The sequence below is a fragment of the Microtus pennsylvanicus genome, chromosome 22 (genome assembly GCF_037038515.1).
Source record: "Microtus pennsylvanicus isolate mMicPen1 chromosome 22, mMicPen1.hap1, whole genome shotgun sequence".
NCBI classification, from domain to species: domain Eukaryota; kingdom Metazoa; phylum Chordata; class Mammalia; order Rodentia; family Cricetidae; genus Microtus; species Microtus pennsylvanicus.
The window spans coordinates 22,703,917-22,722,082 of NC_134600.1; the positions used below are offsets into that span (position 1 = coordinate 22,703,917).

Here is an 18,166-nt window from a genome sequence, read left to right on the forward strand (position 1 = left end):
ATTCAAGACTTTCCTTGGGTGAATGTTAGAAAGGAAATATGACATTTTGCTGTTGACCCAGGATGTTTTACAAGCTCTTTGAATATCATGAAGGTGGGAGAAGAAGCATATAAATTTTACATTACTCAAAGCTACTATAAAAATTTCCAGCTCAGGGCTAGAGAGATGGCTCAGAGGTTAAGAGCATTGCCTGCTCTTCCGAAGGTCCTGAGTTCAATTCCCAGCAACCACATGGTGGCTCACAACCATCTGTAATGAGGTCTAGTGCCCTCTTCTGGCCAGCAGGCATACAGGCAGAATATTGTATACATAATAAATAAATATTAAAAAAAAGAAAAATTTCCAGCTCAAACCATTATTTGTATTAACAGAATTGAAGTAAACTTAGGTAAACTACAGGTTATTTAAGTAAGTAAATACTTAAGTAAGTAAACTTAGGTAAACTACAGGTTCTTTAAGAATACAAAGTAGTTTCCAGGACCCAAGACAACTACCAAAGATTCCCTAAATGCCCCTATTAGTATTTACACCCCCGTTTCCAGGGGAAAGAGTCCACAGCATGCACCAGAGACTTAAAATCCAGATGTCATCCTGCAAAGCCCTGGGTTTAATCCCTAGCCTTAAGTAAAAAGAAGATTCCAAATGTTGATGTTACTTTGTAAGTCAAGAACTATCAATCTATTTTCAAGGTATTTCTTTTTTGGGTAGTCCTAGGAACTGAACACAGGACTTCATGATTGCTAGGCTGAGCTACAACCTCGTCCTTCTCAGCATTTCCCCACCTGTGTGGCAACTGAGTCCTAAGTCTTGGAGTAGTTTGGTTTAGTAAGAATTCAACCCTGCTTGGCGGAGGTGACCTAAAGATTGAATCTTAGCGATATTAACCTGTCTTTCCCAATCAGGTGTGTAACATACAAATCCTCCCGATAGTCCGTTCACTTTCCTGCTCTCATCTCAGTCCTTGTGAAGCAAATTTCAAAAGCATGAGAAGACTGAAGTGTAGAAGCCTCTTTGCCACATTTAGACTTTTTGTGGTTTCCGTTTCCTGCAGCCAACCACGAGACTGTAATACTTCACGTCATCACAAGAGGAAGTGGGGTGAGAACGGCGCTGTAAGTTATTTTGAGAAAGTCAGAGAGACCACGTTCACACAGCCTTGAATGTAGCACATTGTTATAGCTATTCTATTATTACGGTTATTAATCTCTTATTGTGCTTAATTTAAAAATTAAACTTTATCATGGAGATGTATGTATATGAAGATATAATATATGCAGGTTTCGGCACGATCCGTTCGCGTGGCCCGCATGGCGACCATTGCTGCTTGACAAAGGTCCAGCGTTTCAACATTGCAGACCCTTCTCCAGTACCTGTTTACTTTCAATTTTAGTGATTCTCACTATTAATGCCTTTCCCTTTAGGAGATTTTGTTCAGGCTTTGGTAAAAGATGAAAATGTGTACAATGGTAGCCTCTCTAAACAAAATAATTCTTAGGAAAAAAAAATCCCCGTCACTTTGGAATCAAGAATCCCATTGTGCCCTTCTAATTAAACCAAGAACAGGAAAGCTAGAGATTTACTAGACACGCCTGATCCCAAGGATGAACTACCTACAATCCAGATCCAGAGCCTGAGGCCATTAAAGCAAGAGTTCAGTTAATAAACATAGAGAATATCCAGAAATCAGAACGGTAGGGTATAATGGAAAAAGACTATGACTTCTAGATCTTCCCTTTGTGAGTTTTACGAAGGGAACGGGCCCATATGGTAAGACTATTAGATTGTAGTATAGTCTGACCCCCAGAAGTCCTTTTCCAAGGTCAGGCATTTGGATAAGGATCTCCGTACTCTTGGGAGCTTGAGGAAAGTTTCTGCTTGAGAAAGCAGTCAGAATTTGCAGCCCTTCATTAACATAAGGCTGGTGCCCTCCGTTGCCTATTCTCAAGGTTAATGCTGTATTCTACAACCCCTGACCTCAGCCACACTCCAGCTCACCCGCCCCAGTTTAATACTATGTTAAAAGTATAAAAGATGTAGTCTTTCTTCAATTTGGCACTGTTAGCAGTCATCCTGATTCACCCTCCGATCCTGTCCTAACTTCCTTTACCCCAGCCCCCAACCCCATCCCCAACCTCGCCCAAACAGGTCTCTGGCAAACCCTGGGTCTGAATTTACTGGAACAACTCACTGGCAAAGGAAAGGATCTGCTATCATGAGAGCTTCCTCAGAGCCCACCTCCTCATGGACTTGCCTTGGACTCTGGCACACAATATTCTCTACCTCTTCCTGGTATTGAGGATGAACTCTTGCACCTATCTTAATCAAACATTTCCTGAGCCCAGGATCTCATGCTTTCTCACAAATCCTTTCTAACAAACCTCGTTATCCTTTCCTTGGTCCCATTTCTCCATTCCCGGATTTGCTCCTAAAGACCTAACCTTTAACAACATACAAACCACAATTGCTGGCATTTACTACTGCTAAAATCTACTGAAATTCCATCTTTTGCAACTTATTTGAGAATGATGATGTTCTTCTAGCTTCTCAGGTCAAATGCTTTAGAAGTGTCCTAGAATCTTCTCTTTACCCACGTTCAGTCTGCCACAGCCTCTCGTGATGATCCGAGCTTTCCACTCAAGGGCCTGATGAGATTCCTGTGCTTCTTCCTGAAGCTTTATGAGGTTTTATATATATATATATATATTTCAGAGATCACCTCTCAATTTCTACACATCTCTGCCAACACTTCCACTGGTTACTGTAATGCTTGTATCATCTTCTGCTGCTCCGTACAAGGATGAGCAGGCGTTCACCCCCTCCACCACCTAGACCTCTAAACACAGCAGTGCACCCTTAGTAAGACTCCACAAAGAATGACTTCAGGTCAGTGATTTGTGCACGCTTCTAACACAATCAGAACCACAAACAATACTTACTTTCATCAGTAAAGTTTGGCGGCATGTTTCCTACATTTGCAAAGGTGTCTGTCATGTCTCCAAACACCAGCATCATAAGTGGGAGCGCAACTCCATGGATGATAGCAGCGAGAGTTCCCACCAGCATGTACAGCCTGTCCAGCCAACCTGCATAGCGGAACTGGAGAGAGAAGAAAACAAGGGCATGACATCGGGCATTTCCGCGAATGTTCTCCTCTCCCTCCACATCCTCTTTCAAATCCAAATGCTTTTTTTTTTTTATTTTCAGACTACTAGTTACTGGTTCAAGCTACTCTCCTGCCTTGGCCTCTTTGCCCTCTACCCTATTACTACAATAGCTTAAGAAAAAAAGGGCATTTGATTCGTTTATTAAGTTTTGTCTTCATTCTTCATAGTAGAATAATCTGTCTTGTCTTTTTATATGCGAGAATTATAAAAGTTGTTAGTGAGCTGATAGCAGAGGTATCATAACTTTGTTCTAGTTTCAAAGAGTAGAGACCACTTCATGGAAAAAAATTCTGAATGCTAAAGGTCTCCTTGAAGACCCCACTGAGGAAGCACTGAACTACTTTTTAAAAATCATTTTTGATTAAAGATCTGTTGTACAATGATATTATTATAGCTGAAAATAATTCAACATATTTGTAACAGAAAAACACTTACTTGAATGACTATTTCCTGAGAACACTTTCTCTAATGACTACTGCAGATTCCCCAAGAACATTTCTCTAAGAGTTGAATATGATCACAGTGAATGACTATTGCAGATTTCCCAAGAACATTCGCTAAGAGTTGAATATGATCACAGTGAATGTACTGCAGATTAACACCAGCTCTCTAGTCACTGGCAAGACACAAAAAGCAAAGCAAGGCTTATCTGGATCCAAGCAGTGATGAAGGATGAACAGCATAAGAAAGAGTAAGTGAGCCTAGACAGGGTCTGTCTAGGGAGCTGTTTCACAACTGTGAATAACTCAAGAAACTGGTGCAGAACTGAAAGGGAAAAAAAGCAAGAGAAAATGAAAATACAAAGTACCGAGGCTAGAGTATGCAGACAAGCCCTGAGAAAATGGCTGTCACGTGATGTGGCATTCAGCTACAGGTAGCATGTTTGTGATTATGGGAGGGAAACTGGGTAAAAAGTCTAAGCGGGAAATGAGGAAGCTTGAAGAATAGGGATCAGGTGACAGCACCAAGCTGGCTGGGAACCTACAGACAGATTCGGAAGCAGATGGGTGTCCTGTGTCTACATGTAGCTATAGTCAGGAGCTTTCTAACACAGGGAGGAAATTGGATAAACAGCCTTAGCTCTAGGCAGGAAATGTAAACAAAAGAAAAGACCAGGGATCTAGGAGCACAAAACCACAGAAACTAAGATTTTAAAGCTTATATTTATTTCAGAGTGAAACAGAAACTAATCCGAAAGCCACTTAATGGTACTAAGTGAGGATAAGCGTTGAAAGGACACGTGGAGAAACAAGGAGTAAAGGAGCTCTAGCTAGTACTTAGAGGTACTCCACATAGCAGGAGCCCAAACAAAAACAAGTTTCGTGAAACAATTATTGAAACCTAAGGCTTGGAGTAAAAAAAAAAAAAAATGCATTAAATGTTATAGTTATTAGGTATTTGCCTTTAAATTACATCTTGGAAATGTAACCAAATGAGATTAAGCCTGGGTTAATGGCATAATTTTCAAAACATCATCTTCTTTATAAATTAAACCCTTAAGGAAAGAGTAGTGACTGGGCATATTTCATGTTTCTAAGCAACTGTCTTCTTCCTTAAAAATATACGGGAATAATCAGGCAGAAAGTATCCTTTTTAGTTTTTGTTTTTGTTTCTTTTTGTTTCTCAAGACAGGGTTGCTCTGGCTGTCCTGGAACTAGCTTCGTAGACAATGCTGGTCTCAAACTCAAAGGGATCTGCCTGCCTCTACCTCCTGAGTGCTGGGATTACAGGCATGCACCACCAGTGCCTGACTGAAATTATCTTTTTTTGAAAAGAATCTATTAAATACACCAAATATCAGACTCTTCAGAATAAGAAGGGAATGTGATTGATAGGCAAAACTTTCACTCATTACCGCCATCCTCAGTATTCTACCTCCAGAACTTCTCATTGGCCAAAATCAAAACAAGGGAGGTGATGTGTACACATATTTCCTGACTATTTAACTAAATGACAGATACAAGCTACAGAGCATATGCCAAAGATACCTAACTTCAGAAAGCTTAAAGAGCAGGAGAAAGACAAAGCAAAAAGTACCAGCAATGTACATTCTGCATGCTTTGGCAGCAAGAGTAAAGAAAAGACAACAAATGAGTCAAATTCTCTCCCCTGTGGAAACCCATCATAGGATAAATGGCGCTGCCTCCTAGTTTCGAAGGATGAACACGTGTTCAGAAGCAAGATAGAAGGCATTCTAGCCAGAAATAAGAGCAAGCAGAAGCAAGAAAGATTCCAATGGGCTTTGAGAAGATTAAAGTTGCTCAAGTTTGAGGTTTGATATATGAAAGTACAAAAATAAAGCGCATTAACTACTAAGTACCCTTCATGGAGATGGGGAAAACTGGAAGCGTCAAGTGTTTGAAAAGGAGAACAGGGAAGTCTCCTGAGCATGGTTTGCATTCTCATCCAAGAAGTAAAACACCACATCAGAGGCAGAGCTTTACAGTGAAAGTCATAGGAGTGGATTAGCTCATGTAGTGGAGAGCGGGAAAGTCTCCTGAGCAGGGTGAGCTTTACAGTGGCAGTCATAGGAGTGGATTAGCTCGTGTAGAAAGACTTAGGGATGTGTGGACTAAAGACAAATCTGGAAACAAAGCAACAGAAATAGACGGTTAACTTTTCTTGACCTTGGGATAAAAAGAGAAAAAGAAAAGGCAACTAGAAGAATGCCATGCAAATGATGCCCTAAGTAAGCCAGACAGAGAGACAAGTGGTGAAAACACAGGAAGAATGCCGTGCAAATGATGCCCTAAGTAAGCCAGACAGAGAGACAAGTGGTGAAAACACAGGAAGTCAGCAGGGGTAATAGCCTACGAAATAAAGGAAGTAATTGTGTCAGGAACCTGAGAAAGGGTCTCAGCTGTAGTAAACAAAATTAGTAAATGAAGCAAGACAGTGTCATGATGCCCTACGATTCTTTTTCATTGCTAGGGGAGGTGTATACAAGCTGTCACCACCACGTTAAACAAGTGATCAGAGATTACCTTAAACAGGTGGGGAATACCTTAACATTTGATGTCTTTAGAGTCCTGAGTCCTAAGGGATACGACGTTCCCCTACGTAATATTTTTACTAAAAATGTTTCTTATGAATGCAATAAAACATTTAGATGTAACATCTATATAGAAAAAGGCAAGCATGGAAAACTAAATCTAATGATGTCACAAGGAAGCGACATAACCAGATAAGCAGGTGGGGCATTCTATAGGCTACTGGTTCATCCCTTTCAGGCCATTCTAAAGAGAAAACAACAAATGATGTCACAAGGAAGCGCCATAACCAGATAAGCAGGTGGGGCATTCTATGTATAGGCCACTGGTTCATCCCTTTCAGGCCATTCTAAAGATGATGCCACCAACTAACTTATTTTGAACAATTCAACCATAAAACATAATTATTAGATAATTTGGAAATTTCAATATAAAAATTATAATATTAAGGAAGTATTGCTCGTTTTGCTAAATAGGGAAAATATATTTTACAGGAAAAGTTTTACAGAAAACCTGTTGAAATTAATAAAATGAGAAGGCTACATGTGAAATACCATGAAACTTGTGGATGTAACTGCAACATGACAAGGCAGCATGTTAATAGTCACTGGCAACACATGATGTGTGTATGAGTCTGAAGTTTCCTATTCTACCCTCTTATATTAGACATTTTACATAGTAAGGCTTGGCAAAGAGAAGATGGTTTACAAAGCATGGAGAGGAATTTCTCTTCATCTCAGACTGGAATGAATAAGCTAAGAGTGGATTCTGCAACAGAGACAGAAAGATAAGTCAGCTTTCTCTAATTTCTTTGTGACTTCGGGAAGAAAGGATGAGATTTGGGGAAAGGAGTAACAAAACGTTGAGTAGAATAAAAACTTCCATCAAATGTCTCAACGTCACGACGTTTTAGCAAAGAGACTGGGGGTGTGCACGTAGAAGATCTCATAGTAGCCTTGAGTCTCACAGGGAACACTGTAGAGAGGGGGCAGAAGATTGGAGGAGCTGGAGGACCAGGAAATCTGCTGGGAGGGTGTGTCTCCTAGAAATGACAGGGAGACTTTACTCATGATAACTCAGTAAGACTTGCCCAAACAAGACCTGAACGAGGACAGTACCAATAAACATGCTAACGTGATTGGAGAAAGTTCCTTGGGGGCCTCACCTCCAGGCAAAGAACTCAGGGGGACTAAGAACTGCTGAGAGAAGGAGAATTAGTCTTTCTCAGGGATGAACCCCTAATTGATTATCCAATACTAAGTGGTCAGTCCTGAAATCATATACATGCAAACAATACTAAACTGACCCAGAAAGTTGCATTAATATATCAATGTATAATATATATATATAAACAGTTAATATAAAGAGAAGGCGAGGGACTTAAGGGGCCGGCAGGTAGAGTTGGACAGGGAATGGGGGGGGACATTATGTAATTATATTATAATTTAAAGAATTTGAGCCTCAGTTTTGGTATTTATAAAAATAAAAAAAAATCACACAGATGTTACAAAGATCACAATGCAATGCAGAAATTTTTATCAAGAAGGTAGTATGAAACACAAAATACCCCATCACTATAATTGGTTTGCAAACATAACAATAAGAATTTACAGTCAAAAAATAAGCAGACAAAGTTGTAACATAGCAGGTACAACACAGGGCTAGATAAAGGTATTAACTGGGTGCAGCTGAGGGATTTTAAAATAAAAAAGGAGATGGAAGATACTTGGTTAGAGGCTGACAGAAAAGACAGAGAAAGTAAACCATGAGCACAAAACACAGGTAACTGGTGTGGAAAGCTGAAGGCTAATCGTCCCAGGGAAACGTGGATAGTACATGCAGGAACACAGTTTAGATAAGAGTTACAGTGTGCTTACCAGTGTGACCTGACTGTGACCCCTGGGTTAGAGAGGAAGATCAGTGCAGTTCATTCACTCACTCAACCTTTGGAACTTGTTCAACAAGGTACAAGAAGATTCGCATTTGGTTCTAAGTACTGGCAATAATGGTAAATAACATATGTCACCTGTCCTTAAAAAGCTTAAACTGTGTGCAGCTGGTAATTAAAAATAGATATGGTCGCTATCCACTCAGTATCTTAAGTCTCTAGACACTGTTCTAGACCTTTGAGGAGCAAAAGAGAACAAAACGTAAAGACACCCCCCTCTCATGAGCACACATTCAGGAAGAAGTGTCAGAAGTGAGGAAGTGGTTAAGCATTTCGAGGCTAAAACTTCAAACTCAGACAGGGACTGACAGGGTCAGTGAGTTCAGACTGACAGCTCAGGGAACACCTCCCTGAGACGAGAACTCAGTAACAAGAAGGATGTGGTTTATCGTGTGGGGATCTCTAAACAAAGCATTCAGCCGGGTGGTTGTGGCACACGCCTTTAATCCCAGCACTTGGGAGGCAGAGGCAGGTGGATCTCTGGGAGTTTGAGGCTAGCCTGGTCTACAAGAGCTAGTTCCGGGACAGGCACCAAAGCTACAGAGAAGCCCTGTCTCGAAAAAAAAAAAAAAAAAAAAACCAAAGCATTCAGAAGAGCATATGCAAAGATTCTTTAGTGGATTTGTTTGGTATGCATGCAAAGGTGCTTGGGTAGACGTGAGTTTGGTGTCCATTAAAGAATGAACACTGCAGTAAGAACAGAAAGGGCAGAATCTCTTTCTATGATTAATTCATAAATAAGACAACTCATACCATAAGTGATTTGTATATTAGAAAACAGCTTGGTTTTTGCTGCCAAATTCCCCTTCAGTAGAAAGGAAAGAGCATTACCAGCCTGAAGTAGAGAAGAAAAGCATTACAACATCTGAAGGAAGGGACTGACGTGATCTCTTGTGACTCTGACAAGTAGGTCTTGAGAAGTATAAAACCGGAGCATGGATACTGTAGGAAAGAGTGGCTGAGAGGATAAAGCCTTACCAGGAACAAGAGACGAAGGAGGCTACTCCTAATACTTGTACGATCTAGCCCTGGGACCCTGTCTGTGGATATGCTCTTTCTTATATTGTTTGACATGATGAAATGGACCATAAGTGTTATGGGTTTGGGAAGATTATCCTGGGGCGTCCAGGTAGACCCTCTGTAATCACAGAGATGCTTCTAAGGCAGGAGAGTGAATGACACAAGGAGGGGGCACGGGAATGTAAGTGCCCCCTAGAAACTCAAAATGGGAAGGGAAACGCAATCTTAGGAACTTCCATCAGGAATGAAATCCTCCTGACGCCTTGATTTAAGTTCACTTCAGAACCAGAAGAGCATTAAGTTTATCTTAAGCCTACCTAACGGTGTCTTCTGAAGCAGCACGGCAGAATGAATGCAGTGCCAATCGAGAGATAATAAAGGAGAAACTCTCCTCAGAAGGAACCAGACACTGTAACTGAAACTGATATATTTGATCGTGACGTTACAGACAGAAGTTTTCTTGATGTGAGATTTCCCTCTCTGTGGTGTGATTACCATTGATAAATAAAGGATCTGCTTTGGGCCTATAGCAGAGCTATAGGGGAACAGGCCTAGGCAGGGAAAACTAAGCTGAACGCTAGAAGAAAGGAGGCAGAGTCAAGAGAAGCCATGGAGCCGCTGCCTGAGACAGATGTGCTGAAACTTTGCTGGTAGGCCACGACCTCGTGGTGATGCACAGATTAATGGAGATGGGCTAAATTAAGATGTGAGAGTTAACCAATAAGAAGCTATAGCTAATGGGCCAAGCAATGGTTTAAATAATACAGTTTCTGTGTGATTATTTCGGGGCTGAGCTGATGAGCAGCCGGGAACCAACAAGCGGCCTCCTCCAACACTTCCTTAGAAGGAGAGGGTCCTAATGCATAGGATGTTGTAGCTGAGTCAAAGAGTACCGAGTCTGAGGTAACCAGGTTACTAAAACAAAAGGGTGGTTGGAGTAGGTAAGTGAAGCTGACAAGGGAGGCGTGGTGTCAACTGGAAAAGAACATCCCTGTAAGTGGGCAGAAGACAGACGTGAGAGAGAGCATTCTGCACAAGGATCAAACATAATTTGGAAATGTCTGTGTAGAAGCAGATGAATGCCAGCCTCGTCCCTGACTCAGGGGATAAAGGGTGAAGAACTGCTAGAAGGCGAAGGTGACTCTGGGAGGAAACCACACCGTATCATCCCAGAGACAGTTTGGTGGCCAGTGACAGGGACAGTGTCTAGGACAGATGGAGTTTTCCAATGCCCGCTGAACTGAGTGAGTGGTAGGAATAGAAGTCAAATTCTAAAACATTCAAGCTGATTGTCAACAGAGACTGAAGAGACTTGTCATTCTAGCAAAACCCCGTTCAGAGAATGAGGATGTGGAAGAAGAAGGATGATGATAGCTCTATTTGGCCTAGAAAAGGCAAACGAGGTAGGAACCGAAGTCCAAGTAAGTGATGTGTGGTAAGAACTGGCCCAGGAGTGGTGGCTCACACCTATAATCGCTTACTTCTAAGGAAAAAGAAATATAAGTTAATTTCAAGGCCGCTTGGACAACACAGCAAGACTCTGCCTAAATAAACACGCCAAAAAATCCTGGGTATCAGCGTTAACATGAAAAACAGGAGAGAACAGATCCAAGTTCACGTAGGTTTTTGAGGTGGTTAATGTCATAAAGGTCAAGGAGTGGTTATTCATATGACAATAAAAGTCACACAGTGAGTAAGAGGATCAGGAGTGGAAAGGAAGACACTAAGCCAGGTGGCAAAGTCTTCAGTGACCAGATGGTCAGAAGATAAGAGCACTAACAAAGAACTCTTCAGCCTCAGAAAGGTTACATGTTAACCAAACCTAAGCTGTCATAAACAACTACAGTTTTTTAAAAGTAATAGTCTACATGCAGAGCTGGGCAAAAGTTGCCCCCCCCCCCCCCCCGCTATAATAGTTATGTAACTGTGACTCGGAGTTCAGCGCTTAACTTCGTAGTGTGCGTTTTATCCAGCAATGCATCAGGGCGAGAGGAGCTCACACAGCACAGGTTGAAGTCAAACAGCGCACGAAAAGTACTTACAAATGATAGTTCCTGACACGGATGGTATCGTCTATTCAGTGCAACGGTGGCTAATGTGATGCACTATGTAGACAGCTTCGAGTAAAATCTGCCGTCATGATAGCAGCGCGTGTAATCTCCGAGGCGTCCACTTCAGGGGAACTGCAGACTACTTGCGTTTAGCCTGCTTTTGCTTTCACGTGTCCAGTTTCCCCACTTGACTTCAAGCTTATTCTACGTTTGTGTTTCTGTAAAGACTAAAACTAGGCCTGACATAAAGGGAAACCTAGCGTAAAATTTTGAGGGAGTTATTTTCTTTGTAACTATTCTCTCAAGACTCCTAAACATAAATTCACTCCGGAGGCAGAAAGAGTTCAGAAATGTCTAGAAAGAACCACTTAGATGGTTGGTACTTGGTTGCTGTCTAGAACGTGGATCTGGGAAGGTTCCGTCACTGCAACGGGTAACCGTGGCCAGTTTGCAGTGTGGATTACGCTGAATGACTTGCTTTCCTCGTGAAGCTGCAATTTTGGTGCCTACTTGATAGAAAGATCTTTCATGCTCAGCCCCCAGTGAAAACCTTGGCCCTGTGGCTGAAGCCGTCACCGACAGAAAGCACTGTGCATCTGTTCTAACCTTGGCCCTGTGGCTGAAGCCGTCACTGACAAAAAGCCCTGTGCATTGTTGCGACCTTGGCCCTGTGGCGGAAGCCGTCACTGACAAAAAGCCCTGTGCATTGTTGCGACCTTGGCCCTGTGGCGGAAGCCGTCACCAACAGAAAGCCCTGTGCTTCTACTATTACCAACGCCCGGCTGAGGACAGGGGTTTTTGGAGTAGATAACTCCGGCAGCCTATGCCTGATTTCTTTGAACCTTGCACCAAGTGACTTTTGTCATTACTGATCTTGCTTTGCCTTCTTCTGCTAATAAGTCTCAGCTGTGGCTTTTCAGGGAGGTAGTGCCATAGCCAATGAGGTTTGTCTCAGATGGAATTATTGCTAATTGAGTACATCTTAGCTGTGAGCAGGACTTTATCTTGTGTCTGAGTCATCTTAAGAAGTCATTACACTCGGGCTCTTTGAAATCCTCAATACACACAGTTTACTCTTACCTAGAAACTACTAATAAGCATCATAATAGTATTAGAACTTTACCCTAAAAATTTCTAATTATATCCCTATGTTTATAGGTTTTATATAGCAGTTAGGGTCTGGTTTTCTACATCAACTCTTTGGGACAAGAGAAAGATACCTGTATTAGCTAATTTTGGTTGGTTTCATATCCAAGAAGAGGGAACCAAACTGTAGAATTGTGTCCATTGGATGCCCTATGACCACATCTGTAGGGCAAATACTTGATTGATAATTGATATAGGAAGATTTGGCCCACTGTGAGAGGCACCATCCCTAGGCAGGTGAGTCTGGGCTGTGTAAGAAAAGTATGTGAGGTAGAAGCAAGCCAGTAAGCAACTTTCCACCACGGCTTCTGTTTCTGTTCCTACCATGTCTTCCCTCAGTGATAAACTATAACCTGAAATATGAAGGAAATCCTTTCTTCCATATGTTGCTTTTTATCAATGTATCTAGAACAACACGAAGACGCACAGCACCTCTTCAAAAGGCTTAGGATACTTTTCCTTCATCCTCATCCTATAGGTATTTGGGGGCAAGAAAATGCTTAAGGATGAAAAAAGCTTGTATGGGAAGCAATTGTAACAATGTCTGTTACATATTGCTGTACATGTGAGATTATCACGACTTCACATGCAAACTCTTTATTTGTGTGTATGTGTCTCTGTATTACCCCCCCTCTTCTCTTTCTCTCTCTCTCATTGTGGCTTGAATTCAATATTGATAGCACTAACTCTGTATAGCAGTCAGGGTACATTTTCTGAAATATAAAAATTTCAAGTCTTTAAGGAATTATAACCTATAAACTAGAATAAATAAACTACAGTGTTAAAGATGCAGCTTTCTGGTAGTGTGTGCTTAACACGCACACAAGCCCTGAGTGGATTCCTGCACCGAAACAGGACAACAACAAAAACCCAATGAGACAGAACTATGTTCATATCAAAGTAAATTTACAAATTAAATTTTAAAAATGAATCCAACATAATAGTTTAACATAAATGTTTCTTCCTGTGCAAGAATATAAGAATGAAATCTTTTTAAAGAAGAATAAAATCTAAAACAAAAAGCTGTGATTTGGTGATTCAAGAATTATTTCTGTTATGACCTGCGTGGTATGCTTGTATCCTCAGCACACAGGAGGATCACGGATTCAAAGTTATCCTCAACTACACAGGGAGTTAGAGGCCAAGATACTTGAGCCCTTGTGTCAAAACCACCAGCAACAATAATGACAAGGGCAAAAAGGGGAGTGGAGATGCGAAACCAAAGGAGCCATGCAAGAAGAAATATAAGCAGAAGAAGACATAGATGGTCTAAGATAACCAGTCTTCAGTTCAAGTCAGAAAACTGTTTTCCTACCTAAATCTATTTTTATATTGAACGTACAAAGACACACTTTCCACGGCACCTTTCCAGTTCTCCATACTTCATAAAACATCTCCTATGGATGGGTGAATTATAAGAGTGCTGCAAGATCAAATGGTTGAGCACTCTCCCAGGCTCCGAGGCCTGGAACAGTTCAGGTAAGTTTGCATGGAACCTTAGAAAAAAGGAAGTGCTCCAGGAAATAGAGATAAAATAAAATTCCTGTCATATGAGCTTTTAAAAGGCTTCCAAACAACTAGCATGCAACCAGAAAAACTAAATAGTTATGTAATTCTTTCAAGTTTTACATTTTTCAGCCATTCAGCACAGAGGAATAATGGCATATGCCAAATCATCATAATAAATAAGCCATTGCTACTTTTTATTATTGTAACTATTTGGGACTTTGACCCTGCCAGAGTGTAAGGAGCATTAAAAATGTCACGCAATGTAGCCATCTCCCATTTTTAGATGGCAAAGATCATGACAAGGAAAGATGTCTATGGAGGCCATAGATCACAGATGCGTAACTCATAAGGATAATACTGAAGCTGAGGCAAGAAGGTGTGTCTGCTAAGCAACAAGGGGAGCCTATGAAGTCACAATCCAGATGTCAAATTATAAACAGCCTTCCTTGGAAAACAGGAGAACTCCAGTCTAGCTTTATCTCCCCATTACTACCGTCTCCAAGGAAATCCTAAACTGATGAATTATTTCTTTTCTAGGGGACAGAAGGAGGAGATAAATTTGAAAGTATTGTAGTAAGAAATTCAAAACTCACCATTGTAAACACACTGACCACTGGTTTCTTCTCTTTCTTCTCCTTTTTACTGAAAATACAGAAGAATAATTACATAAAACTTTAAAAATTATGTCAAACCTTAAATTAGTAAATCAATTTACAGAGATTTTGCTAAACGACAAGACAAAATTCATGTCTGTATTAGTCAATAAAAACTTAATAATATGACATGAGATTTAAATGTAAATATGTCTGCATATATCTTAGAAGCCAGCATGGCTACTGGTAAAAACTGGGATCCTTGTACCTTAGATATTTATTAATTTTCCACGACGTGTATACACACACACACACACACACACCAGTAATGCTTTACTTTTTTATTCCAATTACAAAATTCTTCGTGCTTTTTGTATTGATTGCCTTGATTGTCACCTGAGTAACTGTATCACTAGGCATCCTATCTATCGATTGAATATTTTTCTTTCCTAATAGAGCAAAGTGATGATCAGATGCTGAGCACACTAGCCTGAGAAACAGAATAATTAAATCAGCCTCAGAGGAAATCTGATTGAGAAAGGGTAATGTGCGGCACTAAGTGAGCCATTATGGGAAGAAATGGGGTCTAGAAACGACGCTCTGTAAACAGGCAGAAAGCTGTCCTCAGACATAAAGCTTCAACCCAGATTCAGATGACTCCCTAACTCATTTTCAGTCCACGTCATTGCCACCTAGGATGAAAAGTAAACTCACCATACAGTTTCATTATTTCTATTGTAGAAACACTGTTAGAATGGAAAGCCTTACTTTTACATGCATTTTTAAGTTCAAAAAGTAAATTTGTCTTCTCTCTTCGTTTGACAAAATGGTGTTCAAAAGAAAAACTCAGTATTTTTCGCAATCTCTCTCCACTTCATTTTTCAGACACTCGCTGAATTTGGATCTTAGACTAATCAGCAATAATCAACAGTCTAATTTGCTTAGACTGTTGGTCCTCAACCTTGGGATCCCAGGCACAGATGACACGCCTAGCTTTTTTTAATGTGGGTTTTTGTAGCTAGAACTCGAGTCCTTACACTTGTATCCCAGTGCTAAAAAAAAAAAAAAAAAAAAAAAAAAAAAAAAAAAAAAATCTTTCTAAAGGGAAAGGTCAGAGGTCATTTGCATTTGGTTTGAGTTAAATGGACAATGGACAGACTACACATAAATATCTTCATGTTTGATTTCACCCCATTCTCTCTACAGGCATATTCAGTATCCCGGAACCCAGAAAGAGACGAGAACAATAACCATAAACAGCCCAGTTTTAGTTCTATGCCTTTTATGCTCCCGTTCTCTGAAATCGATGCTATTTGGGGATGTTATACTAATATCCCAGGCACTGAGTAAGCATCCCCCACACAAAGTGTAAACATTTCTGAGGAAGGCAAACTTTTTTCTCTCAGGGAGGAGAAGACTGCAGAAGAATGAAATCCCACAGTGGGAACAAAACCCAAAATTTAAACTTCCTAATTACAGGGCTGAGCTCCACACTGTAAGATGCTCTCAGACTTTTAGGATATTGTATGGTTTGAAGATGTACTTTTAAAGCAGTTCTCAGCCCTAGACTATTCTCCACCCCCATCAGCACAGTCTTTACAGAGGTATCAACCATTATTTTAGAGCACTTGTATAAAGTGTGCAGGGCCTTGGTTTTGAACAATACTGTGAAACAAACAAAAAACAACAAATAACTATTTGTGAAGAATGTATGTAAATGCATATAATCCAGGCAGTTCTCCATTTTCTGTCAACAAAACTGTCAAGGTTAGTATATAATTGACCTAGATTCATAAATTGCTAATATTCGACTATTTATCCATACAAAGTGTATGTGTTATACATTGTTAAGATTCTGCAAAATTATTAAGTTGAAAATATTAGAAATATTAGTGGAATATTCAGACATTCCACTATCATTATCATACCTAAGAAACAATGCTGAGATGACTTCGAATCCAACCCACCAAGTTCCCGAGTGTGCTCTCTGTCTTCACTGAACTCCGACTTAGCGCTCACACAACACATTTCTTTAGTATCTCTTAAATAGAATCCCCCTTTTGTTGTGACACTGGTTTTTCTTAAGGGACAGCTGTACTGTGGTTGTATGTACTTCAGACTGAGTCCAGATAGAGGTGAGCGCTGAGTAATGGTATTCACAAACTAGGTATGTCACTAGGAGAGCTTGTTTCTGATCTCCCTTCTGATGGGCTGAAGAGGAAGAGTCATGACCGGCGCACTTCAGTGTGTTTGGTGGGTTCATCAGGCAGTCAGTTCTCGGTCTAAGCGGGTATCTGATGACATTCTAGGGTGTGTGTTAAGGGATGCTTGGGATCTGCTTGGCTAAGACAGTTGTGGGAATGATAGGCAGGCTGAAAATGAGGGTACTATAGGGGCTGAAGACCGCCTAGGATAATTTGTGAGCAGGTTCTAGACCAGCAACATTCCTACCTCTCCCCATCCTTGAAGTTCTAATCAGTTAATCAGCCTTCGGAGAATTCTGAATGCAAGACATAGCTTCTTTCTTTCTGTGGTAATACAACCACTTTATATAAAAACAGCTATTGGCAGCTAAACAAAATGTAACGTTTGCCTCTCTTTCTTTTGCCACAAACAGGGGATTTCTACAGAGTTTCTTTATCAGAAGCAAAATAATGGACCACGGCAGAGACCCAAGCAGCATACGGCACAGGCGCAGGAGTGATCCACAGTGCTCATAAAGCTGAGGTTATAAAACCAAAAGGGTGTGAGTGGTGCCAGCCTGGAGGCTGAACAGGAACCTCCTTCGTCACACACACCTGAAGGGCTGCCCCAAGCAGAGGAGTTCCTTCCAGGGACTGGTTTATGTTTCTGAAGGTTGAAATACCAACCACTAATCATTTAGGGCAGTCCCGGAGGCTACAAACTAACTGCTCAAATGTACAAGACATGTTAAGTATGAAAGTGAAACAATCAGGCTACCTCTTTTTGCCCATCTTCGAGTTCTTGTCTGCTCTTCCGTTCAGGTCCTCTTCAAGCTCCATCACAACCTGGGGAGAAAACAAGGTTCAGCAGCCAAATACATGCGCGCGGGGGCCCAGAGCCTAGGCTGACCTCACTGCCCTGAGGAGCCCAGCGGTGAGGAGGAGCCCCGCCCTGATGCTCCTGGTCTGGGTCTGGAGTTACTCAGCCCCCGGATCCGGGGAACTCTAGAGTCACTCACGTGGACCGTGTTATGGACTCTGAATCCTGCCGCCCCTCCTGCCCGGTCCCCTCGGCCCCAGTGCGCTCCTCCACCCGCCCGCGGCTTGGAGCCGGGCAGCAGGATCCACCGCCCCGGGCTGGCGCCGAAACACCGCCGGGGGGCTTCCGGAGCGACTTGGAGATGTGGCCACTTGTTCCCAACGGACTTTCGAGGCCCATGCCCACCCCCCGGACCAGGCTCAGGCATCCAGAGCAAGGAACCCTTTCTGGGAACTGCCTACCTCTCGAGTCTCTACCTCCGCTTTCCTTCGCAAAGTCCGCCAAGACGTGGAATTTGTAAGATGCGACCCTGAGTGTAGTGGAGCCTGGGAAGATGGGGACAGCGGCTCCTGGAAACCGCTGCCTGAGTGTGCTCGGGCTTTCTGAGGACAGGAGAGTACATTTGGTGTGCTCAAGCTACGCCCAGACACAGTCCCGCCCAGTCAGCGAGCATGACCAGGAGGTTAACTAGCTCCTGGCCCAGCTTGACTCAAGGATTATTGCAGGAGAAATTGCGAAACAG

At 41.7% G+C, this 18,166-nt stretch overlaps 1 protein-coding gene across 3 annotated transcripts in view; it reads right to left on the reverse strand.

The window, feature by feature from the left end:
* Abcb1 (ATP binding cassette subfamily B member 1) overlaps positions 1 to 18,166 on the reverse strand; it is a 151,828-nt gene that overhangs the window by 53,681 nt on the left and 79,981 nt on the right. The window contains exons 1-4 of one of the 3 annotated variants that reach the window (XM_075956430.1): positions 17,886 to 18,073; positions 17,383 to 17,450; positions 14,422 to 14,470; positions 2,937 to 3,096 (exon numbers count right to left, since the gene is read on the reverse strand). In XM_075956430.1, the coding sequence (XP_075812545.1) occupies positions 2,937 to 3,096; positions 14,422 to 14,470; positions 17,383 to 17,444 (271 nt within the window). In that variant the 5' untranslated portion in view covers positions 17,445 to 17,450; positions 17,886 to 18,073. Of the gene's footprint in view, positions 1 to 2,936; positions 3,097 to 14,421; positions 14,471 to 17,382; positions 17,451 to 17,623; positions 17,727 to 17,885; positions 18,074 to 18,166 lie in introns of those variants that run through there. The other 2 variants (XM_075956429.1, XM_075956428.1) reach the window with 2 other exon arrangements.